This window comes from Canis lupus, chromosome 33 (genome assembly GCF_048164855.1).
Source record: "Canis lupus baileyi chromosome 33, mCanLup2.hap1, whole genome shotgun sequence".
Classification (NCBI taxonomy): domain Eukaryota; kingdom Metazoa; phylum Chordata; class Mammalia; order Carnivora; family Canidae; genus Canis; species Canis lupus.
The window spans coordinates 11,771,972-11,798,102 of NC_132870.1; the positions used below are offsets into that span (position 1 = coordinate 11,771,972).

General features: G+C 38.0%; 1 protein-coding gene across 3 annotated transcripts in view; it reads left to right on the plus strand.

The window, feature by feature from the left end:
* HERC6 (HECT and RLD domain containing E3 ubiquitin protein ligase family member 6) overlaps positions 1-24,274 on the plus strand; it is a 55,602-nt gene extending 31,328 nt beyond the window's left edge. Inside the window, exons 13-23 of one of the 3 annotated variants that reach the window (XM_072810671.1) lie at positions 2,070-2,224; positions 7,321-7,428; positions 7,753-7,860; positions 11,848-11,994; positions 14,975-15,118; positions 16,616-16,782; positions 18,892-18,955; positions 20,011-20,081; positions 21,815-22,001; positions 22,090-22,192; positions 23,767-24,274. In XM_072810671.1, the coding sequence (XP_072666772.1) occupies positions 2,070-2,224; positions 7,321-7,428; positions 7,753-7,860; positions 11,848-11,994; positions 14,975-15,118; positions 16,616-16,782; positions 18,892-18,955; positions 20,011-20,081; positions 21,815-22,001; positions 22,090-22,192; positions 23,767-23,978 (1,466 nt within the window). In that variant the 3' untranslated portion in view covers positions 23,979-24,274. The remainder of the gene's footprint in view (positions 1-2,069; positions 2,225-7,320; positions 7,429-7,752; positions 7,861-11,847; positions 11,995-14,974; positions 15,119-16,615; positions 16,783-18,891; positions 18,956-20,010; positions 20,082-21,814; positions 22,002-22,089; positions 22,193-23,766) is intronic. The other 2 variants (XM_072810672.1, XM_072810673.1) reach the window with 2 other exon arrangements.
* The last annotated feature ends 1,857 nt before the right edge of the window (positions 24,275-26,131 follow it).

A 26,131-nucleotide genomic window follows, 5' to 3' on the forward strand; every position in this document is an offset into this window, starting at 1 on the left:
TTTTTCCTTTGTGGTATTTTTTTTTTTTTTAGATTTTATTTATTTATTCATGAGAGACACACACAGAGAGAGAGAGAGAGGCAGAGACACAGGCAGAGGGAGAAGCAGGCTCCATGCAGGGAGCCCGATGTGGGACTCGATCTCGGGTCTCCAGGATCATGCCCTGGGCTGAAGGCAGGTGCTCAACCACTGAGCCATCTGGGGATCCCACTTTGTGGTATTTTTGAATGCACAATTACCTTAAAACATTTTTATGAAGGGGTACAAAGGTGGCTCAGTCAGTTGAATGTCTGACTCTTGGTTTTGGTTTGGGTCATGATCTCAGGGTTCTGAGATCAAGCTCTGTGCCAGGCTTCATGCTCAGCAAGGAGTCTGATTGGGATTCTTTCCCTCTTCCTTTGCCTGTCTCCCTGCTGGCATGCACTCTCTCTCTCTCTCTCTCAAATAAATAAATAAATCTTTAAAAAAAACCAAAACCAACAAAAACGTTTGTTTCTTTATAACATTTTTATGAAGTCTAGTATATGAACATTTTCTTTTATGGTTTCTATGTTTAGATCGTACTCCAAAAAGTCTACTCTGAAATTAAAAAAATAAAAATTCCCATACTACTATTAGAATTTTTTTTTAGTTTTACTTATTTAGGTAATCTATACCTGATATGGGGCTTGAACTCACAACCCCAAAATCAAGAGTCACATGCTCTTCCAATTGAGCCAGCCAGGTATCCCCCTTTTCTTTTTAAAGAAGGCTCAATGCCCATCATGGGGCTTGAACTCATGACCCTGAGATCAAGAGTAACATGCTCTACTGAGGTAGCCAGGAAGCCTGTTCGTACTAGAATTTTTATTTCATTTTTATGTTCAAATCTTTGATCCATGAGGTGCCTGGGTGGCTCAGTTTGTTAAGTGTCTGCCTTTGGCTCAGGTCATGATTCTGGGGTCCTGAGATCAAGCCCCGCTTTGGTGCCTCCTGCTCCATGGGGAGCCTGCTTCTCCCTCTCCCTCTGCCTGACGCTACCCCTGCTTGTGCTCTCTCTCTCTCTCTGTGTCAAGTAAATAAATCTTTAAAAAAAAGATCCTTTAATCCATATGGAGCTTATCTTGATTACAATTTTTCTGAATCAATTTTCAGTTGTCCCTACACATTTATTCAATGATGTCTCATTCCCATCAATACGCAGTGCCACCTTTATCATATACTCGAGTATCATGTGTATTTATTTGAGTCCTTTTATGGAATCTCTAAGATATATATCTGTCTTTCCTGCATCTGGGTCATAGTATTTTAATTATATTAGCTATTTTAAAATTTGATAGGTTTGTTTTCTGAGAATTAAGATACAAAAATCCAAGTTGGAGATAAGTAATATTATATTGTTAATGAGTTAATTAAAAAATATATCCATATATACCAACAGTTCATAATGTCTGAAAACATAGGTAATATTGCATTTTTTCAGATCAAAAATGTCCTTGGTGACATTATATGTGTGTACGTGTGTGTATATATTCTTATGTGTGCTTTCAGATTTTTAGATACTCTCTAGAATTTTCAGTTCAAAAATCATGAAATCTAGTAGTCAAATATTAATATAAGCTATTAGCAAATTTCTAAGAATCCTAAATTTGAATATTTATTTATTTTTAAAGATTTTATTTATTTATTCATGAGAGACACAGAGAGAGAGAGAGAGAGAGAGAGAGAGCAAGAGAGGCAGAGACACAGGCAGAGGGAAAAGCAGGCTCCATGCAGGGAGCCTGACGTGGGACTCGATCCCAGTTCTTCAGGATCAGGCCCTGGGCTGAAGGCAGCAAGCACTAAACCACTGAACCACCTGGACTGCCCTAAATTTGTACTTTTAATTCCAATGATACTTAATCAGGGAAAAACACTTTTTTTTCACATCTGTGAGTAATAAATGTCTAGGATGATATCCTAAGATATTTTATGAGTTTTGCCATCAGAAATGGAAACTATTATCTATTTCATACATTAAAGAACCCAGTAGAAACTAGGGGATTTTTTTGGAGGATGCATGTTTATCCTAGTGATTTTATACCCCTCAGAACAGTGTTGGGCATCTTTGCAAGAATCTTCTCTCAACACACTGGTCCAGATGCTTAAAACTGCCATCATCTCTCAGTTCTATCACAGGACTCAAACCAATCAGAGTCACTGCAATCTTAAAGCTCTTCTAGGAATGATGAAAGAAGTGCATAAGGTAAAGTGAAGAGATATATATACCATTTTACTCAATTAAATCCCTTAGGTCTTTGCAAAATGGAGTCTTCTTTTGTTTTGTTTCAAAAATAGAAAATGTTTTATTCAGTCCTTTGCAATTCAAAATTTTGCTTGTTTTGCTTATTGGCTAGACTCTAGTCATACATTACATGTTTTATATATTACATATTTTACACTATTATATAGTTTATATAGTCTATATTACATATTATATATATTAGATGCTCAAATACTCAAAAATGAGAATGATTCAGCACTTTCAGTAGAGTATTAACATAATTTAGAAGTAATTTAAAGGTAGTAATTTAGAAGTAACTTAAAGTTAGGCTACTAATAAACCTAATGATTATGGGAGATAGGGAGGAGCCAGAATACTTTAAATAAAAGAGCAGAATTAAATTGGTATTGTTCAATTAAAAATAATTAGCTAATATAAGATGATTTTATAAATATAAATTGCTATATGACAATAAAAAAAAATTCATCACAAAATATCAATCCCAACAAGAGAAAATATTATGTATAAAAGTTAGTGTTTTTCAGAAGGACTAATGCACCAATATTTCTAAAGTAGTATATTTCTTTTTACCTAGCTTTATTGAGACATAACTGACATATAACATTGTGAGAGTTCAAGGTGTACAACATATTGCTTTGATATACTTATTTAAAATATTTATTCATTTTATAACTGGAAGTTTGTAGCCTTTGATCAAAATCTTCCCATTTCCTCCACCCCCTGACAACTGCCATTCCACTTTCTGTTTCCACTTTCTGAGTTCAGCTCATAAATACCTATATTTCTTTCTCTGACTTATTTCACTTAAAATAATGTCCTCCAGATCCCCCCATGTTGTCACAAATGGCAGGATTTCCTTCTTTCTTATGGCTGAATAATATTTAATGTATATATACATCTTCTTCATCCACTCATCCATCCAGGATAAATGAATGAAGTTGTTTTACTGTCTTGGATTTTGTAAAAAATGCCACATTAAACATGGGGGTGCAGATATCCTGTTGAGACAATGATTTTATTTCCTTTGAAATGAATATATTTATTCAGATGAATATTTTTTTAATATACCCAGAAGTGGGATTGCTGGATCATATGGTAGTTCTATTTTTAATGTTTTGAGGAATATCCACACTGTTTTCCATAGTGGCTGCACTAATTAATATCCCTGCCTGCAGTGTAAAGGGTTCCCTTTTCTTTACAACCTTGCCAACACGTACCTCTTGTCTTTCTGATGACAGTGATTTTAATAAGTACGAGGGGATATCTCATTGTGTAGCTTTGGGTTGCATTTCCTTGATGATCAGGGATGTTAAGTAATTTTCATGTACCTGTTGGCTATCTATATGTCTTCTGTGGAAAAACATCTATTCAGTTCCTCTGCCCATTTTTAAATCAGATGCTTTGTTTTGTTTTGTTTTGTTTGCTCAGTGGCATGTGTTCTTTATATATTTTAGATATTAATTCCTTATCTAATATATGATTTGCAAATATTTTCTCCCATTTCATTGGTTGCATTTTCATTTTATTATTTCTTTTGCCTGCAGAAACTTTGTAGTTTAGTTTAGTTTTTAGTAGTCCCACTTACTTACTTTTGTTGCTTCTGCTTTGGTTGTCATATCGAAAAAAGTCATTGCCAAGACCAATGTCAAGGAGGTTTTCCCCTGTTTTCTTTTAATTTTACAGTTTTAGGTCTTATGTATAAGTTTCTTTTTTTAAGATTTATTTATTTATTTATTCAGATTGAGAGAGAGGCAGAGACACAAGCAGAGGGAGAAGCAGGCTCCATGCAGGGAGCCCGACGTGGGACTCAATCCTGGGTCTCCAGGATCACACCCCGGGCTGCAGGCGGCGCTAAACCACTGCGCCACCAGGGCTGCCCTTATGTATAAGTTTTTAATCCATTTCAGGTTAAATTTTCTGAGTGGTATATGATATGGTTCCAATTTCATTCTTAAGCAAACGGTCATCCAGTTGTCCCAACATTTTGCGAAGAGACTGTCCTTTCCCCATTAAGTATTCTTGGGTTCTTTGTCAAATGTTAGTTGATAGGGTAAAGGTTTATTTTTGGTCTCTTGATTCTGTTCCATTGGTCTATGTGTCTATTTTTATTCTAGTACCATACCATTTTGATTACTATAGTTTTATAGTATTGTTGTAAATCTGGAATTGTGAGCCCTCCAGCTTTGTTCTTCTTTCTCAGGATTGCTTTGGTTATTCAGAGTCTAGTCGTTCCATACAAATTTTAGGATTGCTTTTCCTGTATCTGTGAAAAATGCCTTTGGAATTTGGAGAGGGCTTGCATTTAGGCTATAGATAGGTGCGGTGCTATGGACATTTTTAATAATACTAGTTCTGATCTATGAACACAGGGTATCTTTCCATTTATTTGTATTTTCTTCAATTTCTTTCACCAAAGTCTTACAGTTTTTTTTTTTTTAAGATTTTATTTATTTATTCATGAAAGACAGAGAAAGAGAGGCAGAGACACAGGCAGACGGAGAAGCAGGCTCCATGCCGGAGGCCTGATGTGGGACTCGATCCCCAGTCTCCAGGATCACGGCCTGAGCCAAAGGCAGGCGCCAAACTGCTGAGCCACCCAGGGATCCCCAATTCTTACAGTTTTCAAGGTGCCTGAGTGGCTCAGCTGGTTGAGTGTCCAACTCTTAATTTTGGCTCAGGTCATGATGTCAGGATCTTGAGATCAAGCCCTACATCAGGCTCCATACTCAGCAGGGAGTCTGCTTGAGATTCTCTCTGTCCCTCTTCTCATCTCCACACTCATGTTCTCTCAATAAATAAATAAATAAATAAACAAACAAACAAACCTTTTAAAAAAAGTTTTATTGTTTTCTGTGTTCAGGTCTTTCACATCCTTGGTTAAATTTTTTCTAAGCATTTCATCTGATGCTATTGTGAATGGCCAGTTGAAGACAAAGAATCATGAGAAGTCAGACATTTTTTTAAAGTAATGTATAAAAGAAAAATGTTTGGCAGAAAAAAATTGGAAATTTTAAAAGTGAGAAATTTTATGAGAGCTGAAGGGTTTTTTTTCTAAGATTTTATTTATTTATTCATGAGAGACACAGAGGGAGAGGAAGAGACATAGGCAGAGGGAGAACCAGGCTCCCTGTGGGAGCCCGATATGGGACTCGATCCCAGGCTCCCGGGATCACGACCCGAGCCAAAGGCAGGCACTCAACCACTGAGCCACTCAGATGCCCCTGAAGATGTTTTGTAATGTACTTCTTTCATTAAGAAAAAGCATACATCAAAACTTGTAGGTTTATCCCATTTTTCATTCCTTATAATGGTTCTTTGCCTTTTTTTTTTTAAAGATTTTTTTAAAAATTTTTTATTAGAGACAGAGAGAGAGAGAGAGAGAGAGAGAGAGAGAGAGAAAGAGACAGGCAGAGGGAGAAGCAGGCCCCATGCAGGGAGCCTGACATGGGACTGGATCCCGGGTCTTCAGGATCACACCCTGGGTTGAAGACGGCGCTAAACTGCTAAACCACCGGGGCTGCCCTCTTTGCCTTTTTTTTTTTTTTAAAGAACCAACCTTTTTGTTTGTTGATCTTCTCTCCCCTGTACATGTTCTTTATTTCCTTAATTTATATTCTTAGTTTCTTTATTTCCTGCCTTGTATCTTTTGGATTAATTTGATGTGATAAAGGCTTATTTAGGTTGTTGATTTTCTGTAATTGCTTCCTCTGGGAAGCCTTGAACCCCTGAAGTCCTTCCCCAATCAGAAAATACCTTTCATGCCTGATTACTTGTTTTTACCTATTAGACTCTGGGTCATGGGTTGGTAATCTATACCCATGGTCAGCCTTGTGTTTTTGTTAAAGTTTTACTGGAACACATCCACTCTCACTTGTTTACCTATTGTCTAACGCTGTTTTATGTTTCAAAATGGCAGGGTTGAATAGTTGCACCAGAGATTGTATTATCTGAAGCACAAATATTTACTGTTTGGATTTTTTTTAAATTTTTATTTATTTATGATAGTCACAGAGAGAGAGAGAGAGAGAGGCAGAGACACAGGCAGAGGGAGAAGCAGGCTTCATGCACCGGGAGCCCGATGTGGGATTCAATCCCGGGTCTCCAGGATCGCGCCCTGGGCCAAAGGCAGGTGCCAAACCGCTGCGCCACCCAGGGATCCCTACTGTTTGGATTTAAGAAAGATTTTGCCAACTACTATTACCAGACAGTAACTTGTGTGTCAGCAAGGACAATTTTTAGCTTATGTTTTGTTCCACACCTGACAAATAGTGTGTGCTAAATTAATATTCATTAATTAATGGAGAAAGGGCTAAATTTTTCAAAAGTACCTTGGATTTTTACAGTGCTTTTATTCCCAAAACCTAGAAATTGTTTCCAGAGGGTGCCTGGGTGGCTCAGTTGGTTAAGCATGGGTGGCTGAGTTAGTTAAGCGTCTGCCTTTGCTCAGGTCATGATCCTGGAGTCTCAGGATTGAGCCCTGCATCAGGCTCCCTGCTCAGTGGGGAAACTGCTTCTTCCTCTGCCTCTTCCCCCTACACTTATGTTTTCCCTCTCACTCTCTCTCTCTCAAATAAATTAAGAAAAAATTTTAAAATTTTATTTATTTATTCATGAGAGAGAGAGACAGGAAGAGACACAGGCAGACGGAGAAGCAGGCTCCATGCAGAGAGCCTGACATGGGACTCTATCCTGGGTCTCCAGGATCATGCCCTGGGGCTGAAGGTGGTGCTAAATTGCTAAGCCACCCAGGCTGCCCAAATTAATAAAATCTTAAAAAAAAAAAAAAGAAAGAAAAGAAAGAAATTGTTTCCAGTAAACCTGTGCCCTAAGAATTGGTTTACTAATCTCTACTGCCAACATCTGTTATCTTTTACGGTATTTATGAAAAATGGATAAATTATAGATCAAAAACTGCAAGTTTTATAGGACTCTATTTTATCAATGACAAATGCATTGGGTTTATAGAGCTCTGTTCTAATTATATAATAGCCATATATATAATAGATTAAATCATTTATTAATAGAAAATAAAATTCACAAGTCATGTTTTCTTTAAGGTAAACACAGCTAACTGTCAACTACCAGAAAATACTTTCAACATAAATGAACTCTCTAATTTGTTGAATTTTTATGCAGAAAGAAGACTGTTTATGGATAACAACCTGGTAAGACTAACATTTTTATTTCTGAAAATTTTCATACTTTATAGGAGGATGCATTAATTAGCTTTGCAGGTGTCTTGTTTATAAATCAAGATTTGAAAATTTCTTCAGTATAATGCTGAATTGCTAAATTAGATGATCACTGAAAACTTAAACATATTTCACTCAGAAAACAAATGCATTTTCTTAGAAAGTTTTCCTCGGTAATTTGAATTCTTAAAAACAGATTCCAAAAAGTATAGAGGGAAACAATCTAAAGTGATAAGGCAAAAGAATTAAGTTTTTTTTCCTTTGAATTATTAAAACTGTTACCTCTTATTTTTTTAGATACCTGCAGAAAACTCCAGTCCCATTATTTTCAGTGATTTTCCATTTATTTTTACTTTGTTATCCAAAATTCAATTATTACAAGCTGAGTCCCATTTGAAAATACTGGTATGTATGTTCTATTGTTTCTTTTTTTTCATTATCCAAAGTTACAAACATATACAAAATAGAGATAATGTGTAATGAGCCCCCATCACAAAGTTCCATTTATCATCAACATTTTGCCACACTTTCCCCATTTATCACTTTTGTTGGTTTTGAGATTGTTACTATTTTAGCTGAAGTATTTTATTTGTTTGTTAATTAATTAATTAATTAATTTTAAAAATATTTTATTTATTTATTCATGAGAGACAGAGAGAGAGAGAGAGAGAGAGAGGCAGAGACACAGGCAGAGGGAGAAGCAGGCTCCATGCAGGAAGCCCGACGTGGGACTTGATCCCAGGTCTCCAGGATCACGCCCTGGGCTGAAGGCGGTGCTAAACCACCAAGCCATCTGGCCTGCCCTAGCTGAAGTATTTTAATGGGATTCCTAGGCTCAATTTTCTTTCACCTCTCTATACTTCAATGCATTGTTTCGGGTTGTTTTACTTTTATTCATGCTGAGATTCATCAGTGGGTTCAGGTGGTGACCACATGATTCTTTATTATAATATTTACCATCAACATTTTATTTAATAATTTTATCCATCGCTTTGGTTGAAGTTTGCAAAATGGTGTTATTTTTAATCGTATCATTCCTTCCAAAGTTATTAGCTGAATTCTGTAAAGAACTTTTCCTCATCCACCAGGCCATTTGGCTATATTCATATAAGAAAATATAATTCTTTAATTATTAAATGTTGCCAAATCATTGTACATAGAGGTCATACTAATTTATGTTACTACCATCAATGTACACACTTGAATTCGTGCAGGCTATTATCAAGCTTTGTACTCTATTCCAATTCGAGAGGTTAATCATGATATTTCAGTTTAATTTTAATTTGCTTTTCTCATTATTATATAATGTCTGAGTCCTCACTTTCTTTAGATAATATCCACTGTTTTCCTTCTATGAGCAAATACTGAAATGATCTAGTAACTGCTCTTTCTCTCTCCCTTCCCTCTCCTCTATCCAGTTTTAGCTACTACTGTGATCTTAGTGTTTGGATTTCATATCTGCTGAAGAGCTTGGAGCTTGATAGGCAGTCTCCTTCAGATATTTTTTTATTCCCAGATAATACCTATGAGTCAATCTGTGAGTTTATTCTGTTTTCCATTTACTCTCTTCCTTCTGCTTCTTTTCTGGTAGTTGTAATATTCCTACATAACATTTACATGCTATTTTGTCTCTTTTATCTCCATCAGCGTTAGTTAAGTATTTGAGTGGTCACCCCACTCCCAGACGTTATACTAAAGATTTTCCAAACATGTTTTTTTTGTGTGTTTTTTTTTTAAGATTTTATTTATTTATTCATGAAAGACACACAGAGAAAGGAAGAGACATAGGAAGAAAGAGGAGAAGCAGGCTCCATTCAGAGAGCCTGATGAGGGACTCGATCCTGGGACTCCAGGATCACACCCTGAGCCAAAGACACAGCTCAACCGCTGAGCCACACAGGCGTCCCTCCAAACACATTTTGATTGCTGAGGCCTGTTAGGTTATTCCTCAGAAAAGGTTCCTATCTATTTATACTTTAAAGACTCACAGGAATCAGAAGTCATACCCATTACTTTTATTAATAATTTAAAGGATACAGGCCATCAGGTGAAACGTGGAGAAGTCTGGGACATCACATTCACAAAAGGAGCCACTCCAATTATAAAACATTTCCGTGATACTCTATTAATTATACAGCTTATGTGATATTCCCCAATGACCCATGCCCCATAAATCCATAAATTCCAGGTTTATTTATATTAAGCAATGTAGATGGACAAGGTACATCCTGCTAAAAGCATTCCACAGATAAAGACTCTCTCTCTAGTTACTATTATTAGTGTCTGTCATCAACATGTTTACAAGATTTGAATGCGACAGGTCTTCTTTTGTTTTCCAGCCACCTCTTTTTAAATTTTCCTCACATCCTGGTAATGGGAGAAAATTATGTTTCCTTTAAACAAGTTCTTCCCTCTGTGGCACTTTCTTTTCCAGCAATGTTCTGTGTAACGGACCTACTCTTAGTGAGGGGTTAGTGAGGGCTATGTGTATAGTCGAGCCAGGCAGATTGCATATCATGAAGCATTAGGAAAAGTTTGAGTAGAAGAAAACTCTTTGTTGTGGTTGCCATGAGTAAAATTTAAAAAGGAGACTCCACAACCCTAACCTCCAAAGGAGAGATGATAGACATAGTCAAAATTGTGAACTCCAAGCTATATTATCAATTCACATGCATAAATGTAGAAAAGGGAAACCAATACATAGAGAATGAGAGTAGAGGAACTGGAAAATAAGATAAAATGCAGGTTTCTTGTCTAATTCTTGGTTAGGTGAATGAAGGTTGGGGGCTACTGCAGCCATATATACCTCTCCCTGCTATAGTCATTGGAGGATATTGCTGGCCACTCCCTGTCACTCTGAGCCATGGGTCATGTAGCTCAGGAGTCAGTATTGCTGAAGTGTCCCAGAGCTACAGACTCCTGGGCTATAAGAGGAGATGATCTACAATCAGGAAGGACCAGAAATGGCACTTGTTCCATCTCCCTACAAACCTGGAACTTCTTTACAATAAACGTCTTCAAGATAAAGCCAAGAAATCTAGTGGCATCACATAATTTCTTAGTATAAAGTAGTGGCAGAGGTCTGGGGCAGGCTTTTCCAAGCCTGGAATCACATGCCCGCCTTTCTGAGATGCTTGTAAAGTGCTGCTATGGGCAACCGCACTCAGCCTGGAAACCTGGAATTGGATAGCTATTATCCACCGGTCTTGCTGTCATGATTTGCGGGACAGGCCTATAAAGAGCTACATTGGTTTATGATTCCTTTTTTTTTTTTTAATTTTTATTTATTTATGATAGGCACACAGTGAGAGAGAGAGAGGCAGAGACACAGGCAGAGGGAGAAGCAGGCTCCATGCACCGGGAGCCCGACGTGGGATTCGATCCCGGATCTCCAGGATCGCGCCCTGGGCCAAAGGCAGGCGCCAAACCACTGCGCCACTCAGGGATCCCTGGTTTATGATTCCTAATACTACTTTTTGCCCTTAGGATGTAGCAAGAGCCCTAGATGAGTGTTAAAGTTCAAAGCAAGGACAAGTCCAACACTAGATTTTTAATCCAGGGGAGTTCAGCAGAAATAAGATCCAGACTAGAGTGGTAAGGAAATGCTGAGAATTCAAAAGAGCTAAATGGAAGTACTGTGTAAGGTGACTGAGAACAGGTAAAAAGTAAGGCTGCAGGCAGCATATTTTCTGGGACCTCTGCTACAAATCAGGTAGATGGACCACAGTTAAGTGAACAAGAGTATATCTTCTCTGAGCAAGTCTTTCCTCTGATATTTTCCCTAATTTAACATCATTCTTGAACTCCTAAACTGCTCTTATATTCTTGAGGATTATGGTACTAAAACTCTGCTTCTTAAGACTGATGGTAGGGATGCCTGGGTGGCTCAGAGGTTGAGTAGCTGCCTTTGGCTCAGGTCGTGATCCTGGGGTCCTGGGATGGAGTCCTGCATCAGAATCCTCTTAAGGAGCCTGCTTCTCCCTCTGCCTATGTCTCTGGCTCTCTCTCTGAGTCTCTCATAAATAAGTAAATAAAATCTTAAAAAATACTGATGGTAGATTAATGTCTCAGCATATTGAATACCACTATATTGCCTTTAAGGATCACGTTTACTGTAAGTAAGATAGCTTGTAATTACTTAGCTGTACCTCCATGGTGACTAACCCCCTGTATATTTCTAGATGCCATGGTTTCACACATCCTGTGATCTCTTTATCCTCCATAGTGTAATGTAGATATGATGCCCTTTTTTCTTAAATAATTACAATCTGAGTATATATAGCAATAGGAGGGATAAGTATATGCTATGCAGATTCCATTTATTTGAAATATTAAACACTTCCTAGTTTTCCTATGAGATTCCTAAAATATTTCCTTTTTTTGGACTTAAAGCAGAAAGAATACCTGCCTTGGGGGCAAGTGATTCCATACAACGAACTCCATCCATTTACACTTAGAGTCAGACGACGTCACCTAGTTGAAGATGCTCTGCGTCAGTTAAGCCAAGCTGAAGACACTGACCTCCATAAAGCATTCATGGTACAGTAAAAGTCTCTTTGGACATTTTTACTAATGTGAAAGGGGAACATTTGTATAACATAGCAAAGGAAGAGCCTGCCTTTGCATCTATAGTTATCAGCTGAAACGTTTTCAGAATTCTAGGGTGCCTGGCTGGCTCAGTTGGAAGAGCATATGACTCTTGACCTTGAGGTTTTGAGATCAAGCTCCACGCTGGGCAAAGAGAATACTTAATAAGTAAAAAAATAGTAATTCCTTACTTCCTTTTAGAGAAAAGCTACGGGATGTTTAATTAAATATTGGAATTATGTGTAAGCTATTCATTACCATGGCCTACAAAACTGCTACATAATGAATCATCCCAAAGCTTAATGACTTAAAATGCCAATAATTTATTATAGACATCTGATATTCAGCTAAGGATCTGCTAATTTCGATTAAATTCATTTAGGTAGATTTGTAGATTTTTGTCTGCACTTGTTTACATGTTTGGGTGTTGGCTAGGAACTGGCTGGTCTAGGCTAGATTAAGGTAGGCTGGGGCAGTTTGGTTCTGCTTCTTGTGCTTTTCATCTTCCTGGGACCAGCAAGCAGTGCGAGAGGTGTAAGATAGCAAGTCCAATCACACAATTAACATTGCTTTAGTCAAACCAACTTATGTGTCTGAACCCAAGTCAAGGGCTGATGAAATATACTCAGCCTCTTTAATAGGAGAAACTGCAAAGTCACATGCAACAGACATGGATCAAGGAGGGTAAAGCATTTGGGCTATTAATTCAATCAACAAGAGCAGATAGAACAGATACTTTTCCTATATTTTGGCTCTAGTTTTAGTCATAGACTATCTACTATATTGGTTCTAATTCTAGTCATCTTTCACTTCATTCTTTGTGGGTACCTGTAGGGTTTTTACTGTGTTTATCTCAGATCATTTGTTCTATTGAGGCCATAGAATAATGAGTAATTCTTTATGTAAAAGCTGGACTCTGTCCAGAAAGGAGTGGATTTTCCTAGTATCAGCCATGAAAGGAAGACTTAGGTTCTCAGAGAAGAAACCAGAACTTAGAGTTTAGGGCTCAGACACCTGGGGACTAAGTGGGAAACACAGAAACTATTTTATAAGCCAGACTTTGTAGTTGTGTATCTCCTTCTGTATCTACTTTCTTTTAAATCTTCTTTATGAGGAAATAATAGAAAATTATTCTGCCCACAGGAGATGACAAAGAGGAAGGAAGGTTAACTTCAAGGTAGATCCAATAAAAAAAAATAGACTCTGAACAAGGCAAGGTTGTCAAGGCCAGTTATGTGTGGGTCTTGACCACAGTGAAGGCAGACTTGCCAGTGTATGTAAGCAGAAATTAGAAAACTGGAAATGAGCTTAATCTCTTATTGGGATATATGGATTGAATGTAAGATGAGCCCTTGGAAATGAGATGATGGTCTGTGGCCAAGGAGTCAGTTAATCAGTGGCAGAGATAAGATCTTTCAGGCTAAGAAAGGAGAAAGAGAACATTTAGTGGAGTTTAGTGATGCTTACATTAAGAACATAAAAAGTAGGGCAGCCCAGGTGGCTCAGCGGTTTAGCGCCGCCTTTGGCCCAGGGCCTGATCCTGGAGACCCCGGATCGAGTCCCACATCAGGCTCCCTGCATGGAGCCTGCTTCTCCCTCTGCCTGTGTCTCTGCCTCTCTCTCTCTCTCTCTCTCTCTCTGTGTGTGTCTCTCATGAATGAATAAATAAAGGTTCTTTAAAAAAAAAAAAAAAAAGAACATAAAAAGTAGGGTACCTGAGTAGCTCAGTTGGTTAAGTGTCTAACTCTTGATTTTGGCTCAGGTCATGAGATCTCAGGGTTGTGGGGTTGAGCCCTGCATGGAGCTCACACTCAGCAGGGAGTCTGCTTAGAACTCTTTCTCTCTCTCCCTCTGCCCCTCCCTCCCTGTGTGCTCTCTCAAAAATAATAAATAAAAATAAGATCTTTAAAAATAAATAAATAAAAATAAAAAGACAAAGAGAAATTGGCCAGGAAAGGAAATAGAAAAGTAATTAGAGAGGTAGGAGGAAATTTGGGATAGTATTGGCCACAAAGACCGAAGGTCAATTTTAGAGGAGGACAGTTCCTACAGCATAATTTTTAACAAAGTTAGAACAGTTTTGGCTTCTCAAACTTCATATTTGGGTAGGTTAAGCTGCCATACACATTCAGTGTGAATAGTGTTTAAATTGAAAATGTAAAAAAATTAATTTTTTCAAAAATATTTTAAAAAGTAAATAAGGGGTACCTGGCTGACACAGTCAATTGGTAAAGCATGCAACTCTTGATCTCAGAGTTGTGAGTTTAAAGCCCCATGTTGGCTGTTTACTTAATAAAATCTTGAAAAAAGTAAAATAAAATTTAAAAAGTAAATAATAATAGAACTGAAAAAAGAAAAAGAAAAGGACAGTCCATAATGGCTTCCCACACGAGGGCAATGGGCAGTTCCTTCAGAGATGCTAAAACCCAGGGGGACTGGGAGGGTAATTTATCAGAAGTTCTAATGCGGGGAGAGAGGCAGGAGAAACCAAATAGTTGTTGTTTGGAGCCAAAGTTGTAAAATCTGAATGATTTTACAGACAATGAGACAGAAGGACCAGGGATCTGAAGCACATCAAAATGTGGCTCAAGCCTCTGGTCAACATCACCGGTAATGCTGTCTTGCCAGAATCCCCCTTTACTTGGGTCATGTGGCAGTGTAAAGGACTCACACACGATAATCTGACAATGAATAGGTTCAGGGCATCCCTTGCTCAGCAGGAAATTTAGGGAGAGCAGATTGCAGTGAGGTATGGTCTTGAAGGGATATGGGATTCCAGGAATTCTGATGATTATAGAAATTTTGAAACTTTTCCACAAAGATCAAAGCATCATATTTTAAATCTGATCCTATGCGTTCTCTTTCCTCAGGTTGAATTTATTTATTTATTTATTTATTTATTTATTTATTTATTTATTTATTTATTTTTCAGGTTGAATTTATTAAAGAAATTCGATCTATAGGATATGGGGTAAAATCCGAGTTCTTCTACAGTATATTTGAAGAGATGACCAATATAGAATATGGGATGTTCATGTATCCTGAAGAGGGTTCCTACATGTGGTTTCCTGCGAAGGTAAGTCTTTTATTTTTTTACAGTTTTTCAGAACAGAAAAATGTATACCATATACTGCAACATGAAAACCATAATAATAATGTAAAATTAGGTCACATAGAGAGCCTTACTCCTCAAAATATGGTCCACAGAGCATGAGCTCCAGCATCACTTGGGAGCTATTAGAAAAGCAGAATCTCAGGTCCCACCCCAGATCAGTGTGTGAATTTTATAAGATTCCCAGGTGCTTCTATGCATATTAAACTTTTAAACGTCTTTTATGAAGTATAGTTGAGATACAATGAAGTACATATCAGGTGTCCATTTTGGTAAGTTCTGATATACACATATACCCATGAAATTATCACCACAATCAAAATATATAGTGAACATATTCATCATTCCACCAAATTTCCTCATACCCCTTTCTTTCTTTCTTTCTTTTTTTTTTTTTTAAGGATTTTATTTATTTATTCATGAGAGACACAGAAAGAGAGAGGCAGAGACACAGGCAGAGGGAGAAGCAGGCTTCATGCAGGGAGCCTGACGTGGGACTTGATCCCAGGTCTCTAGGATCACTCCTAGGGCTGAAGGTGGGGCTAAACCGCTGAGCCACCCAGGCTGCCCCTCATAAACCTTTCTAATCCCACCCTCCACACTCCTTCCATCCATGCCCATGCAACCACTGATCTGATTTCTGTCGTTATAGAGAAGTTTGAATTTCCTGGAATTTATATAAATTCCAAGATTTCTATTCCAGTGCCAGCCTTGCTGTTAGCAGGTGAATGACTGCGCCACTTAATTAATAGCCTCAATCTACTTGCCCTAGTAACTTCTTACAGTAATTGTGAGGATAAATGTTTAAAACGCATTTAGCATTTTAGGCCAGCGGTCTCTTGGCTATGCTGTAGTGGTGGCCTAGCAAGATGTGGCCAGTGTTTTCTCTCATGTGAGACTACAAACAAAGTGCAGAGAGACGAGTGAAGCCGATTTCACTAGGACTCTTTCCTTCTTCCTTCCAACACCTTCCCTGACCCATATGCTTGTCTCTGTCAGCACAGCTAGGCTGAGGGCAGTATCACCAAAGGGACACACTCATCTGACACTAGTGACATGCCTGATGCACAATGAAAGTGTAGATAAAGTGCACTCTTCCCTCTGTGGTGTCTTTTTTTCTACATGAATTTGAAGGCAAAGACTATAAAATTAAATAATGAAAACCTTGGCTTAAAGGCTATCTGAGCCTATTTTTTCATATTCCAGATATGCTGTCAGTAACAAAAAATAAATCCATTCACTTAATATTCTGAACTGTTCCTTTGTATTTTAACTTGTGGAAGAAATTTAAATTGTATTAAAGCCTGTGTAAGAACCTCAAACTTTATTTTCCTGAACCATTTTGTTTCTAATTTGTGACTTCTAGAAAAGAGAACCAAAACTAATTTTTACTAATTATCCTCTTGCATTATTTATTACTTCTAATACGTTAGGGATTTTTTTTTTCTTCTCCTTTTCCAGTCTAAATTTAAGAAGAAAAGATATTTCCTTTTTGGGATACTGTGTGGACTCTCACTATACAACTTAAATCCTGCCAATCTTCCTTTCCCACTGGCTCTGTTTAAGAAACTTCTGGACCAAAAGCCATCATTTCAAGATTTAAAAGAACTCAGTCCTCTTTTGGGGAAGTAAGTAATATTTTTCCAGAACTATAGTTAAGTCTCAGTTTTTCAGGAACTGATGTTAATCACACACATACACAAAGTGATAAGGTCTTCAATTTCAATAAATGTATACTCTTTTGATGAATGTGAATTTTAGCCTGACTTAAAATAAAGTACGCCATCTGGGGATTCCTGGGTGGCTCAGCGGTTTAGTGCCTGCCTTTGGCCCAGGGCATGATCCTGGAGTCCCGGGATTGAGTCCCACGTGGGGCTCCCTGCATGGAGCCTGCTTCTACCTCTGCCTGTGTCTCTGCCCCTCTCTCTCTCTTTCTATGTCAACCATGAATAAATAAATAAAATCTTTAAAAATAATAATAATAAAGTACGCCATCAAAAAGAAAAGCCAAATGCTCTTTTGATTTTCAACCTACAACAGACCTCTGGTGTACTATCTTCAATTTATCTAGATGGAAACAGTACATGATATTCTTTTTTTTTTTAAGATTTTTTTTAAAATATTTTTTAAAGATTTATTTATTTATGATAGACGTAGAGAGAGAGAGGCAGAGACACAGGAGGAGGGAGAAGCAGGCTCCATGCCGGGAGCCTGACGTGGGACTCGATCCCGGGACTCCAGGATCGCACCCTGGGCCAAAGGCAGGCGCCAAACTGCTGAGCCACCCAGGGACCCCCTTTTTTTTTTTAAGATTTTATTCATTTACAGAAAGAGAGAGACAGAGAGCACGAGTGGGCAGGAGGAGAGGGAGAAAGAAAATCTCAAGCAGATCCACACAGTCTGGAGCTCAACACAGGGCTCAAAACCTGAGGTCATGACCTGAGCCAAAAATTAAGAGTAGGATGCTTAACCACTGAGCCAACAGGAACCCCGGAAATGGTACACAATACATATGTGTATATATATATATATTTTTTTGGGTACACAATATTTTTAATAAGAATCATACTTGCTATATTTAATAAATCATATTTTGTCATTTAATGTATTTAAATATATCAGCATATCATCTTTATTTTTTAAGTATTGAAAACTACTTGTTCTAAGTTAGAAGGCAAACTATATCCTGTGAGGAAAATACTGGCAACATATATGATAGACAAAGGATTAGTATTGCTGATGTATAAATATAAATATATGTATGTATACATATGTGCCATCACACAGAAATATATATGGCTGAGTGTACATACATATGGCCAATCAAAAAATGAAAATATGTTCAACTTTACTAGTAATTGAGGAAATATAAATGGGAATGAGATGTCCATTTTCTGTTTACAGACTGACAAATGTTAAAGTTTTTCATAAAATACAGAGTTGGGGGATGCCTGGGTGGCTCAGCGGTTGAGCGTCTGCCTTCAGCCCAGGGCGTGATCCCGGGGTCCAGGATCGAGTTCCACATAGGGCTGCCTGCAGGGAGGGAGCCTGCTTCTCCCTCTGCCTGTGTCTCTGCCTCTCTCTCTGTATTTCTCCTGAATAAATAAATAAAATCTTAAAAAAATAAAAATAAAAAATAAAATAAAATACAGAGTTGGCAGATTGGGAAAAAGGATTCTCTTGTCAAGTACTATTAGTGTAAAAATAAACTGCCTAGATTTATACTGTATGCCCTGTTTAGAAAACAGGATTTTTCAACCTTAGCAACACTGACATTTTTGGCTAGATCATTCTTTATTGTGGAAGGCTGATCTGGCATTATAGGATGTTTAACAGCTTATGGGGTTGCTACCCACTAGATTCCTGTAGCGACCTTCCCCTAATTGTAACCACCAAAATCTCCAGATTTTGCCAAACTGTCCTCTAGGGAACAAAATCACCACTGACTGGGAATCACTGGTCTACAGGAAGGGGCTCCTTTCTGTAATTTCCATTAAGACAGAGCAGTGTCTGTGTTAGCAGGGGCCCAACCAAACTGTAAAAAGAGGTAAACTCTAGGAAGAGGGAGCAAGAAGGTAAGGAGAGGACATTTATGTGGCATTTTATACATTTCTATATTGTTCAAGATTTTTTCCATTGAACATTTATTACTTTTGAAATTTTAGAAGATCAATAAATATAACTTTATTTTTTAATTTTAAATTAAATACAACTTTTTAAATGAAAATTTTCATTAGGAATTTGCAAGAAATTCTAGATAATGAAGCTGATGACACTGAAGAACTTTACATATATTTTTCTGTGAGTACCAATGCAAACCAGATTATAGTTTAACTTTCATCTGTTTTTAAGTATAATTTCTATTATATTACTTTAAATATGGGATTCCTTTTTTTTTAAATTTTCTACCCTGCACTCCTGGGATTCCTTTTTTGAAGGGAATTTTACTTCTGTACTATATAAGACTTTCCTCCTACCTGCCCGTTCTTTGATAGTTACGTTTATATACTCTCAAGGTGAAAATATAGCAATTATGCAATCAGTGTGAACAATGTAAACCACTAAATGCTTAAGACAATATACAACATAAACTAGGGTAGGTTTTAAAAATTTTTTTATGTATTTAAGATGCTGCATAATAATAATAACTACATAATAATAATTAACTACATAAATAGTTATTTAGCTTCCAGTTATTTAAAATCTTTTAGGTTAGAATGTATGGGAATAATGAATAATGCTATTGTGGTTGTGCTGGGGAGGGAGAATTTATTCTCCCTTTCAAAGTCCTTTTAGTTGGACTAGGAATCAAAATGACATGAGGCAGATGAACAGGAGAATATCAAATTGAATTTTGAACTACGAGGAATGCATACAGATATGAAAATTCCAAAGACAGGCAAAATGAGGTATATATGTCATTCTAAACTAAGGAGAAGGGTAGAGGCCTGGACTTCAGAGCGAAGGCATGCAATTTACAGGAAGATGAAAAATAGTAAATGTTGGATAAACAAATGTTTGCCGGGCTACTCAGAAACAGTGAGACTAAGAGGACTTTGATCCAAAGCACCTTGCTAGGTTCCTCTGCGTCTACCATGCCTAATTCATATTATAGTAGTGTCCTATGGTGATAGCTCTCTTCCTGAAGCAGGTCCTCTAACTAAATTATTTTTAGACATTTGAGGGGGAAGTCAATAAAGAGCTTTTCCTGAATCTGCTGGTGGGCGGGGCTTTAAAATTTTGTTTTGTTTTTTCTGATTCTGCTGGGTTTTGACTGCTTTTAACTCAGAAATAATCTTCGTATCAAAGTGGTCCCTGCAGGTGATTGAATTGATACCTGAACATTTTCTTTACAGATATACTGGGACAAAAATAATGTTAATTTAATTCCAAATGGGATTTCTGTACCTGTGGACCAAACCAACAAGTAAGTTTTGAGATTTAGAACATCTCCTATGAATACACATAAAATGCTTTTTTATCACTATAATTTATCAATATATTTTAGCTTCTCAGATGATCATTTTAGCTCCTCATCTCTGAGGAAGATAAAAAGGTTACAGGTTGGGATGCCTGGTGGGGAGGAGGGGTGCTCAGCGGTTGAGTGTCTGCCTTTGGCCCAGGGCGTGATCCCAATTTGGGGATCGAGTCCCCCATCAGGCTCCCTGTGAAGAGCCTGCTTCTCCCTCTGCCTGCGTCTCTGCCTCTCTCTGTGTCTCTCATGAGTAAATAAATAAAATATTTTTTTAAAAAAAGGTTACAGATTAAGAGAAGGGGAAAAAGGACTTAGGATTAAATATTCCCTTTGTAGAACTTTTCACTATTCATTTAACAATAATTTTTGAGTCCCTTAGATCCTATTTTAGGTGCCAGAGATACAGCTGTGAAACAGACAGACAAAACCTGGAGCTTGCATTCCAGTGAAGCAGAAAGACCACTTACAAATAAATTATTATGTAATATAAGGTCAGATAAGGATGAGGACTGTGACAAAAGAGTCACAGTCTGATTTACAGTAGTGTTATGCTGGAGCCTGCTGCCATCTGCTTATGAGAGCTGACTGTTAAAATTTTTTTTAAGATTTTATTTATTTATTCATGAGAGACAGAGAGAGAGAGAGACAGAGCCACAGGCAGATGGAGAAGCAAGCTCCATGCAGGGAGCCTGACATGGGACTCGATCTCGGGTCTCCTGGATCACACCCTGGGCTGAAGGCAGCGCTAAACCGCTGAGCCACCCAGGCTGCTCTGATTGTTAAATTTTCTAAAATGTTGAGAGTTTATCATTAAAGTATTAGTAGCATGAAATCAGCCATGGTGGGAATATTTACACCACAGAACCGGCAAATGCTGCTTTCATTTTTTTCTCTTTAGAGAACTGGTTGTTAACCATTTACCAGCACGTCATTGTTTCCAGGGGAGGGCAGACAGGGGTTGATTTAGATAGGACAGTCCGCTAGGAGAGTCCATGAAACTGTTCAAAGGGTGGGAGACTTTCATGTTTCTGGTGGCTATCTGGTAGAAATATCTCCAAGTAGTAACCCTGTGGTCAGAAAATTCATCATGGTGGGAGGAAAAGACAGACTTTTGCAGAAATAATTTCTACATAGTGACATATGTTGTAAGAGAGGAGGGCAAGGACAAGAGAGAACCAACCCTGAGAAAGTCATGTTGCTATGGAACTCTGATGGTTGACAGAAGTTACCAAGGAAAGAGGGACCACTGCAAGCTGTGGCCTAACTGCCAAAGAGACAGTGAGCCCACAGAGCTGAAGGTCAGTTTGGCCAAAGATTCAAATGCCAACTGGGAAGAGGCTGCTGTGTCAGGCTGGGAGTCAGATCAGGGGAGTTTGGAATTTACCCTAAGGGAAGTGGAAAGAAAACCTTTGAAAGATTTTAAGATGGAGAATTATATATTCAGATTAGGTGTTTTAAAAGTATCTCTCTTGGAGAAAATGGCAGCAAAACAAAGTCTTAATCCTTCTACATACTCCTAGGTTCCTTCCACATGTTTTTAACTTCTGTCTGCCTATATAGCACTGTATGGTATGCAGGAATTATTTACTTTTCTTTCTCAATAGAAATGATAAAAAGGGCAAAATAGAGAATATTTTAGTGAACGGTAATGTATGTTATTGGGTTTATTTTTTTCTTCTCTCAAGGAAAGAATATGTTTCTGCATGCATCGATTACATTTTTAACACCTCTGTAAAGGCAGTTTATGAGGAATTTCAAAGAGGATTTTACAAAGTCTGTGACAAGGAAATACTTGTTAAACTTTTCCAGCCTGAAGAACTAATGACAGCACTGGTTGGAAATAATGATTATGACTGGAAATATTTTGAAGAGGTTGGTGATAACTAAAGTGCTCCCAGTTCTTCCAAACAACTTCTGTATATTCCCCCTAAAAACCTGTTTTCTCCCTATTTTTCCCAAGAATTCACAATATGGTCAAGGATACCACAAATCACATCCTACTATACTGATGTTCTGGAAAGCTTTCCACAAATTAACTTTGGAGGAAAAGAAGAAATTCCTCTGTAAGTATTACTAATGGATGGATTTATAATTATATATCTTTTTAAAGGCAAATATTTGCCATGAAGTCAGTATTAAACTTTTTTAAAGTTTATTTTATCTATTTAAGTAATCTCTACACCCAATATAAGGCTCAAACTCACAACCCTTAGATCCATAGTTGTATGTTCTTCTGACTGAGCCAGCCAGGCGCCCTGCCATGGAATTACTATTAATAGTGGGTCACACATGTTAACAGCAAAGCCAGTCAGCAAAGCTTCCTAAACCAATGCTCTTTCCTCTTATAAAAGCTGGTTTCCGGGATCCCTGGGTGGCGCAGCGGTTTGGCGCCTGCCTTTGGCCCAGGGCGTGATCCTGGAGACCCGGGATCGAATCCCACGTCGGGCTCCCAGCATGGAGCCTGCTTCTCCCTCTGCCTGTGTCTCTGCCTCTCTCTCTCTCTCTGTGTGACTATCATAAATAAATAAAAATTAAAAAAAAAATAAAATAAAAGCTGGTTTCCCATTTAAAAAAAAGATAATAAAAAAGATATTGCTAGTTGCCTCCTAATCAAGCCTTTACTCTTACATTCAAAATGTATATTTCTCTAATACTATTTTAGAAATAATACCAATAGCAGTGACCACTGATAATACTAAGAGCATTTATTGTGTGCTTAGCCTATGCCAGGCACTGTACTGACCACTTCATATCTGTTACCTCCCTTTATCCTAATAGCAATGTTTTGAGGTAGAAACTTAATTTTTCCCCCATTTCAGATCTGAGGAAAAGAAACGACGCATTTAGTAGCTTGTCTATATTCACACAGCTGATGCATGTGAGAAACAGACTTGAAACCCAAAGCCAAGGCTCTGAACCACTAAACTTTGTGGCCTTGTGGCACAAGAACTTCTCTCAGGGAGCACCCTAAGGTTTAATGGCGTAGTCTCCCACCTCCCATCCCATTTTGCAGCTATTCCAGAGATATACATCTTCTTGCTATTTTTGTTGCTCCTAAGGACGTTGTAGGACAATTTCAACTTCACAAATCTAACCTACTTCTCCACAAACCCAAACTACCTGTCTAAACTTCTCTCTTAATGGGAAACTTTTGCTTCAGCCCATTAATTCTACTATCTGTGCATTCAGTAGGTTTACTTACATCTTCCTACCTCTGGCTTTTTCTTGGGCTTTTGCCTTCTACCTCGAAAGCTTACCCAACTCCTTTCCTGGAGAATTAACTAGCCAGATGTGACCCCTGTAAGTCTCCCTGCTACCCCAGCCTGGTGCCTCCCTCAGTCTCAGGCCTTCATTAGGCTCTCCACCTCACCTAGGACTTCCTAGTTGAGCTAAATACACTTCCACGTATCTTGCTATTCTCGTTTCATGTACGTGATTTTGCCCAGTTGGACCATGAACTCAACTGAGGACAAAGACCAAAAGTCATGATTTTTCCATGTCCATATGGCCCTGTGTAGTTCTCCCTACACAGGAGTACTCAGTGATATGTACTGAATGAAGTGATTAATTTCTTCCTTTTCATTTTATGTTTTGCTCTTTCTATGAAGTATCTTAACCAAAGTTTATTCCTTTCTAGTTTTTCTTAGAGGAAATGACAGGCTGCCTCTAAGTGGCAAACAGGAGATAGGAATCAAATTTCGCTGTCCGGAAACTTTCAGTGAAGCAGATTATCCAAGAGCACTGACCTGTCATAATATTCTGGACCTTCCTCAGTATTCTACAATGGAGAAAGTGGAGGAAGCCCTTCAAGTAGCCATCAACAGCAACAAAGGATTTGTCTCACTCTGAGTCACAGAACAACAGTGATCCACAGAGTTTTGGTGAGGCCTCAGAGTCTCAAGCCTTCCACTCTTCTGTTCTTCCTTAGGTCTAAGTAGCACAAGGGGTTGAGAGGAATTAGTTGACAAATGTTGGGATAAACAACAAAATGATGAATCAAGAGTGATTAAAAAAAAAAAAAAGAGTACTTTTTGAAAATGAATCCACATTTCTTGACCCCTAAATTTACCAGAATGTTTGCTTTCTACTGAATCATTCCTGAACAATAATTTTCAGTTAAAAATAAACTGAATTTTAAAAACTAACATATTTTTTTAAATGTTGTATACTGGGGCAGCCCGGGTGGCTTAGTGGTTTAGTGCCACCTTTGGCCCAGGGCCTGATCCTGGAGACCCTGGATCGAGTCCCATATTGGGCTCCCTGTATGGAGCCTGCTTCTCCCTCTGCCTGTGTCTCTCATGAATAAATAAATAAAATCTTAATAAATAAATAAATAAATAAATAAATAAATAAATAAATATTGTATACTAATAAACATTGTCTGCAAATATGAAAGATAGGCTGAAGCTTGAATAAGTAAAAATAATTCAACATGTTTTTGAGGCATGCAAATGTATATTTTATATTCTGGAAGGTCTCCAGAGTTTTGATTTTAGCCAACTGTTGAGTAATTTATTTGAAAAATCTAAATGTTAAAGAATTCATTGAATAATCACTTATGGCTCAATACTGTGTTACAAAAATCATTTTTAATGTATATATCATTTTGGTTAAACACTGAGCCCAAGCAGGAACTCATGTCTATTGGTATTTGGAGAAAATGAAGAACATGAGATATGTCTTAACAATACGGCTATGGAATGAATTAAAAGAGAGACAGAAGTAGATCTGTAAATGGCTAATGAATTCTGTAGACCAGTTCTATTTTATATTAAATTTTAAACTGTAAGCTATTCTTTTTTTTTTCTCTAGAGATTTTATTTCTTTATTTCAGGGAGAGAGAGAGAGTATGTGACAGCAGGAGCAAGGGGGAGAGGGAGAGGGACAAGGGAGGAGCAGAGAGCCTGACACCCCAGGGATCATGACCCGAGCCAAAAGGCAGAGGCTCAACCAACTGAGCCACCCAGCCAAACTGTTCTATAAATGTCTGTTGTTATGGCAAACATACAGGGAAGCCTTATATTGGAAAGACCATGGTGTGTAGTCCATGTCAGGTTGCTGATGTGGAAGGAGGGCAAGAGCGTCAGAGGATAGATGGAACATGGATAGGGAATTCACTGAGGGTACTAGAATGTGAGGTGGCCTTCCTACAGCCTCAGTGAATCCTCAGATTTATTTTGGACACATATGGTTTCTATAATAAATGGAATAAAAGCTCATATATATTCTATTTGAATTTTAAGGGAAAGATAACTCCTAAATCTCAGGGATCCTTATGCACTTGACGTTTGGGTTATATTTTTCAGGTCTTTCAACTCCATCATAAATTTTTTTCTTTTTTCTTTTCTAAGAGTACGCTTCCTCTATTTTTTTTAAGATTTTATTTATTTATTAATGAGAGACACACAGAGAGAGAGAGAGAGAGGCAAAGACACAGGCAGAGAGAGAAGCAGGCTCCATGCAGGGAGCCCGATGCAGGACTTGATCCCGAGTCTCCAGGATCAGGCCCTGGGCTGAAGGCGGCGCTAAACCGCTGAGCCACCTGGGCTGCCCTATCATAAATTTTTCTAATGCAAGTGGATGAACTATACTTGACATTTAAGGAAGAGGGTGTAGCAATTCTTTACATACTCCTTCAGAGAGCATAGGAAGAGGGGTGCCTGGCTGGCTCAGTTGGAAGAGCATGCAACTCTTGATCTTGGGGTTGTGAGCTTGAGCCCCATGTTGGGTGTAGAGATTACTTAAAAATAAAATCTTTAAGGGGCACCTGGGTGTCTCAGTCTGTTAAGCCTCTGCCTTCGGCTCAGGTCATGATCTCAGGGTTCTGGAATGGAGCTCTGTATCAGGCTCCCTGCTCAGTGGGGAGCCTGCTTCTCTCTCTCTCCCTCTCCTCTGCTGCTCCCCCTGCTTGAGCTTTCTCTTTCTGTCAAATAAATAAATAAAGTCTTAAATAAATAAATAAAAATTTTTAAAAAAGAAAATAGAGAGGGAACACTTCCTGA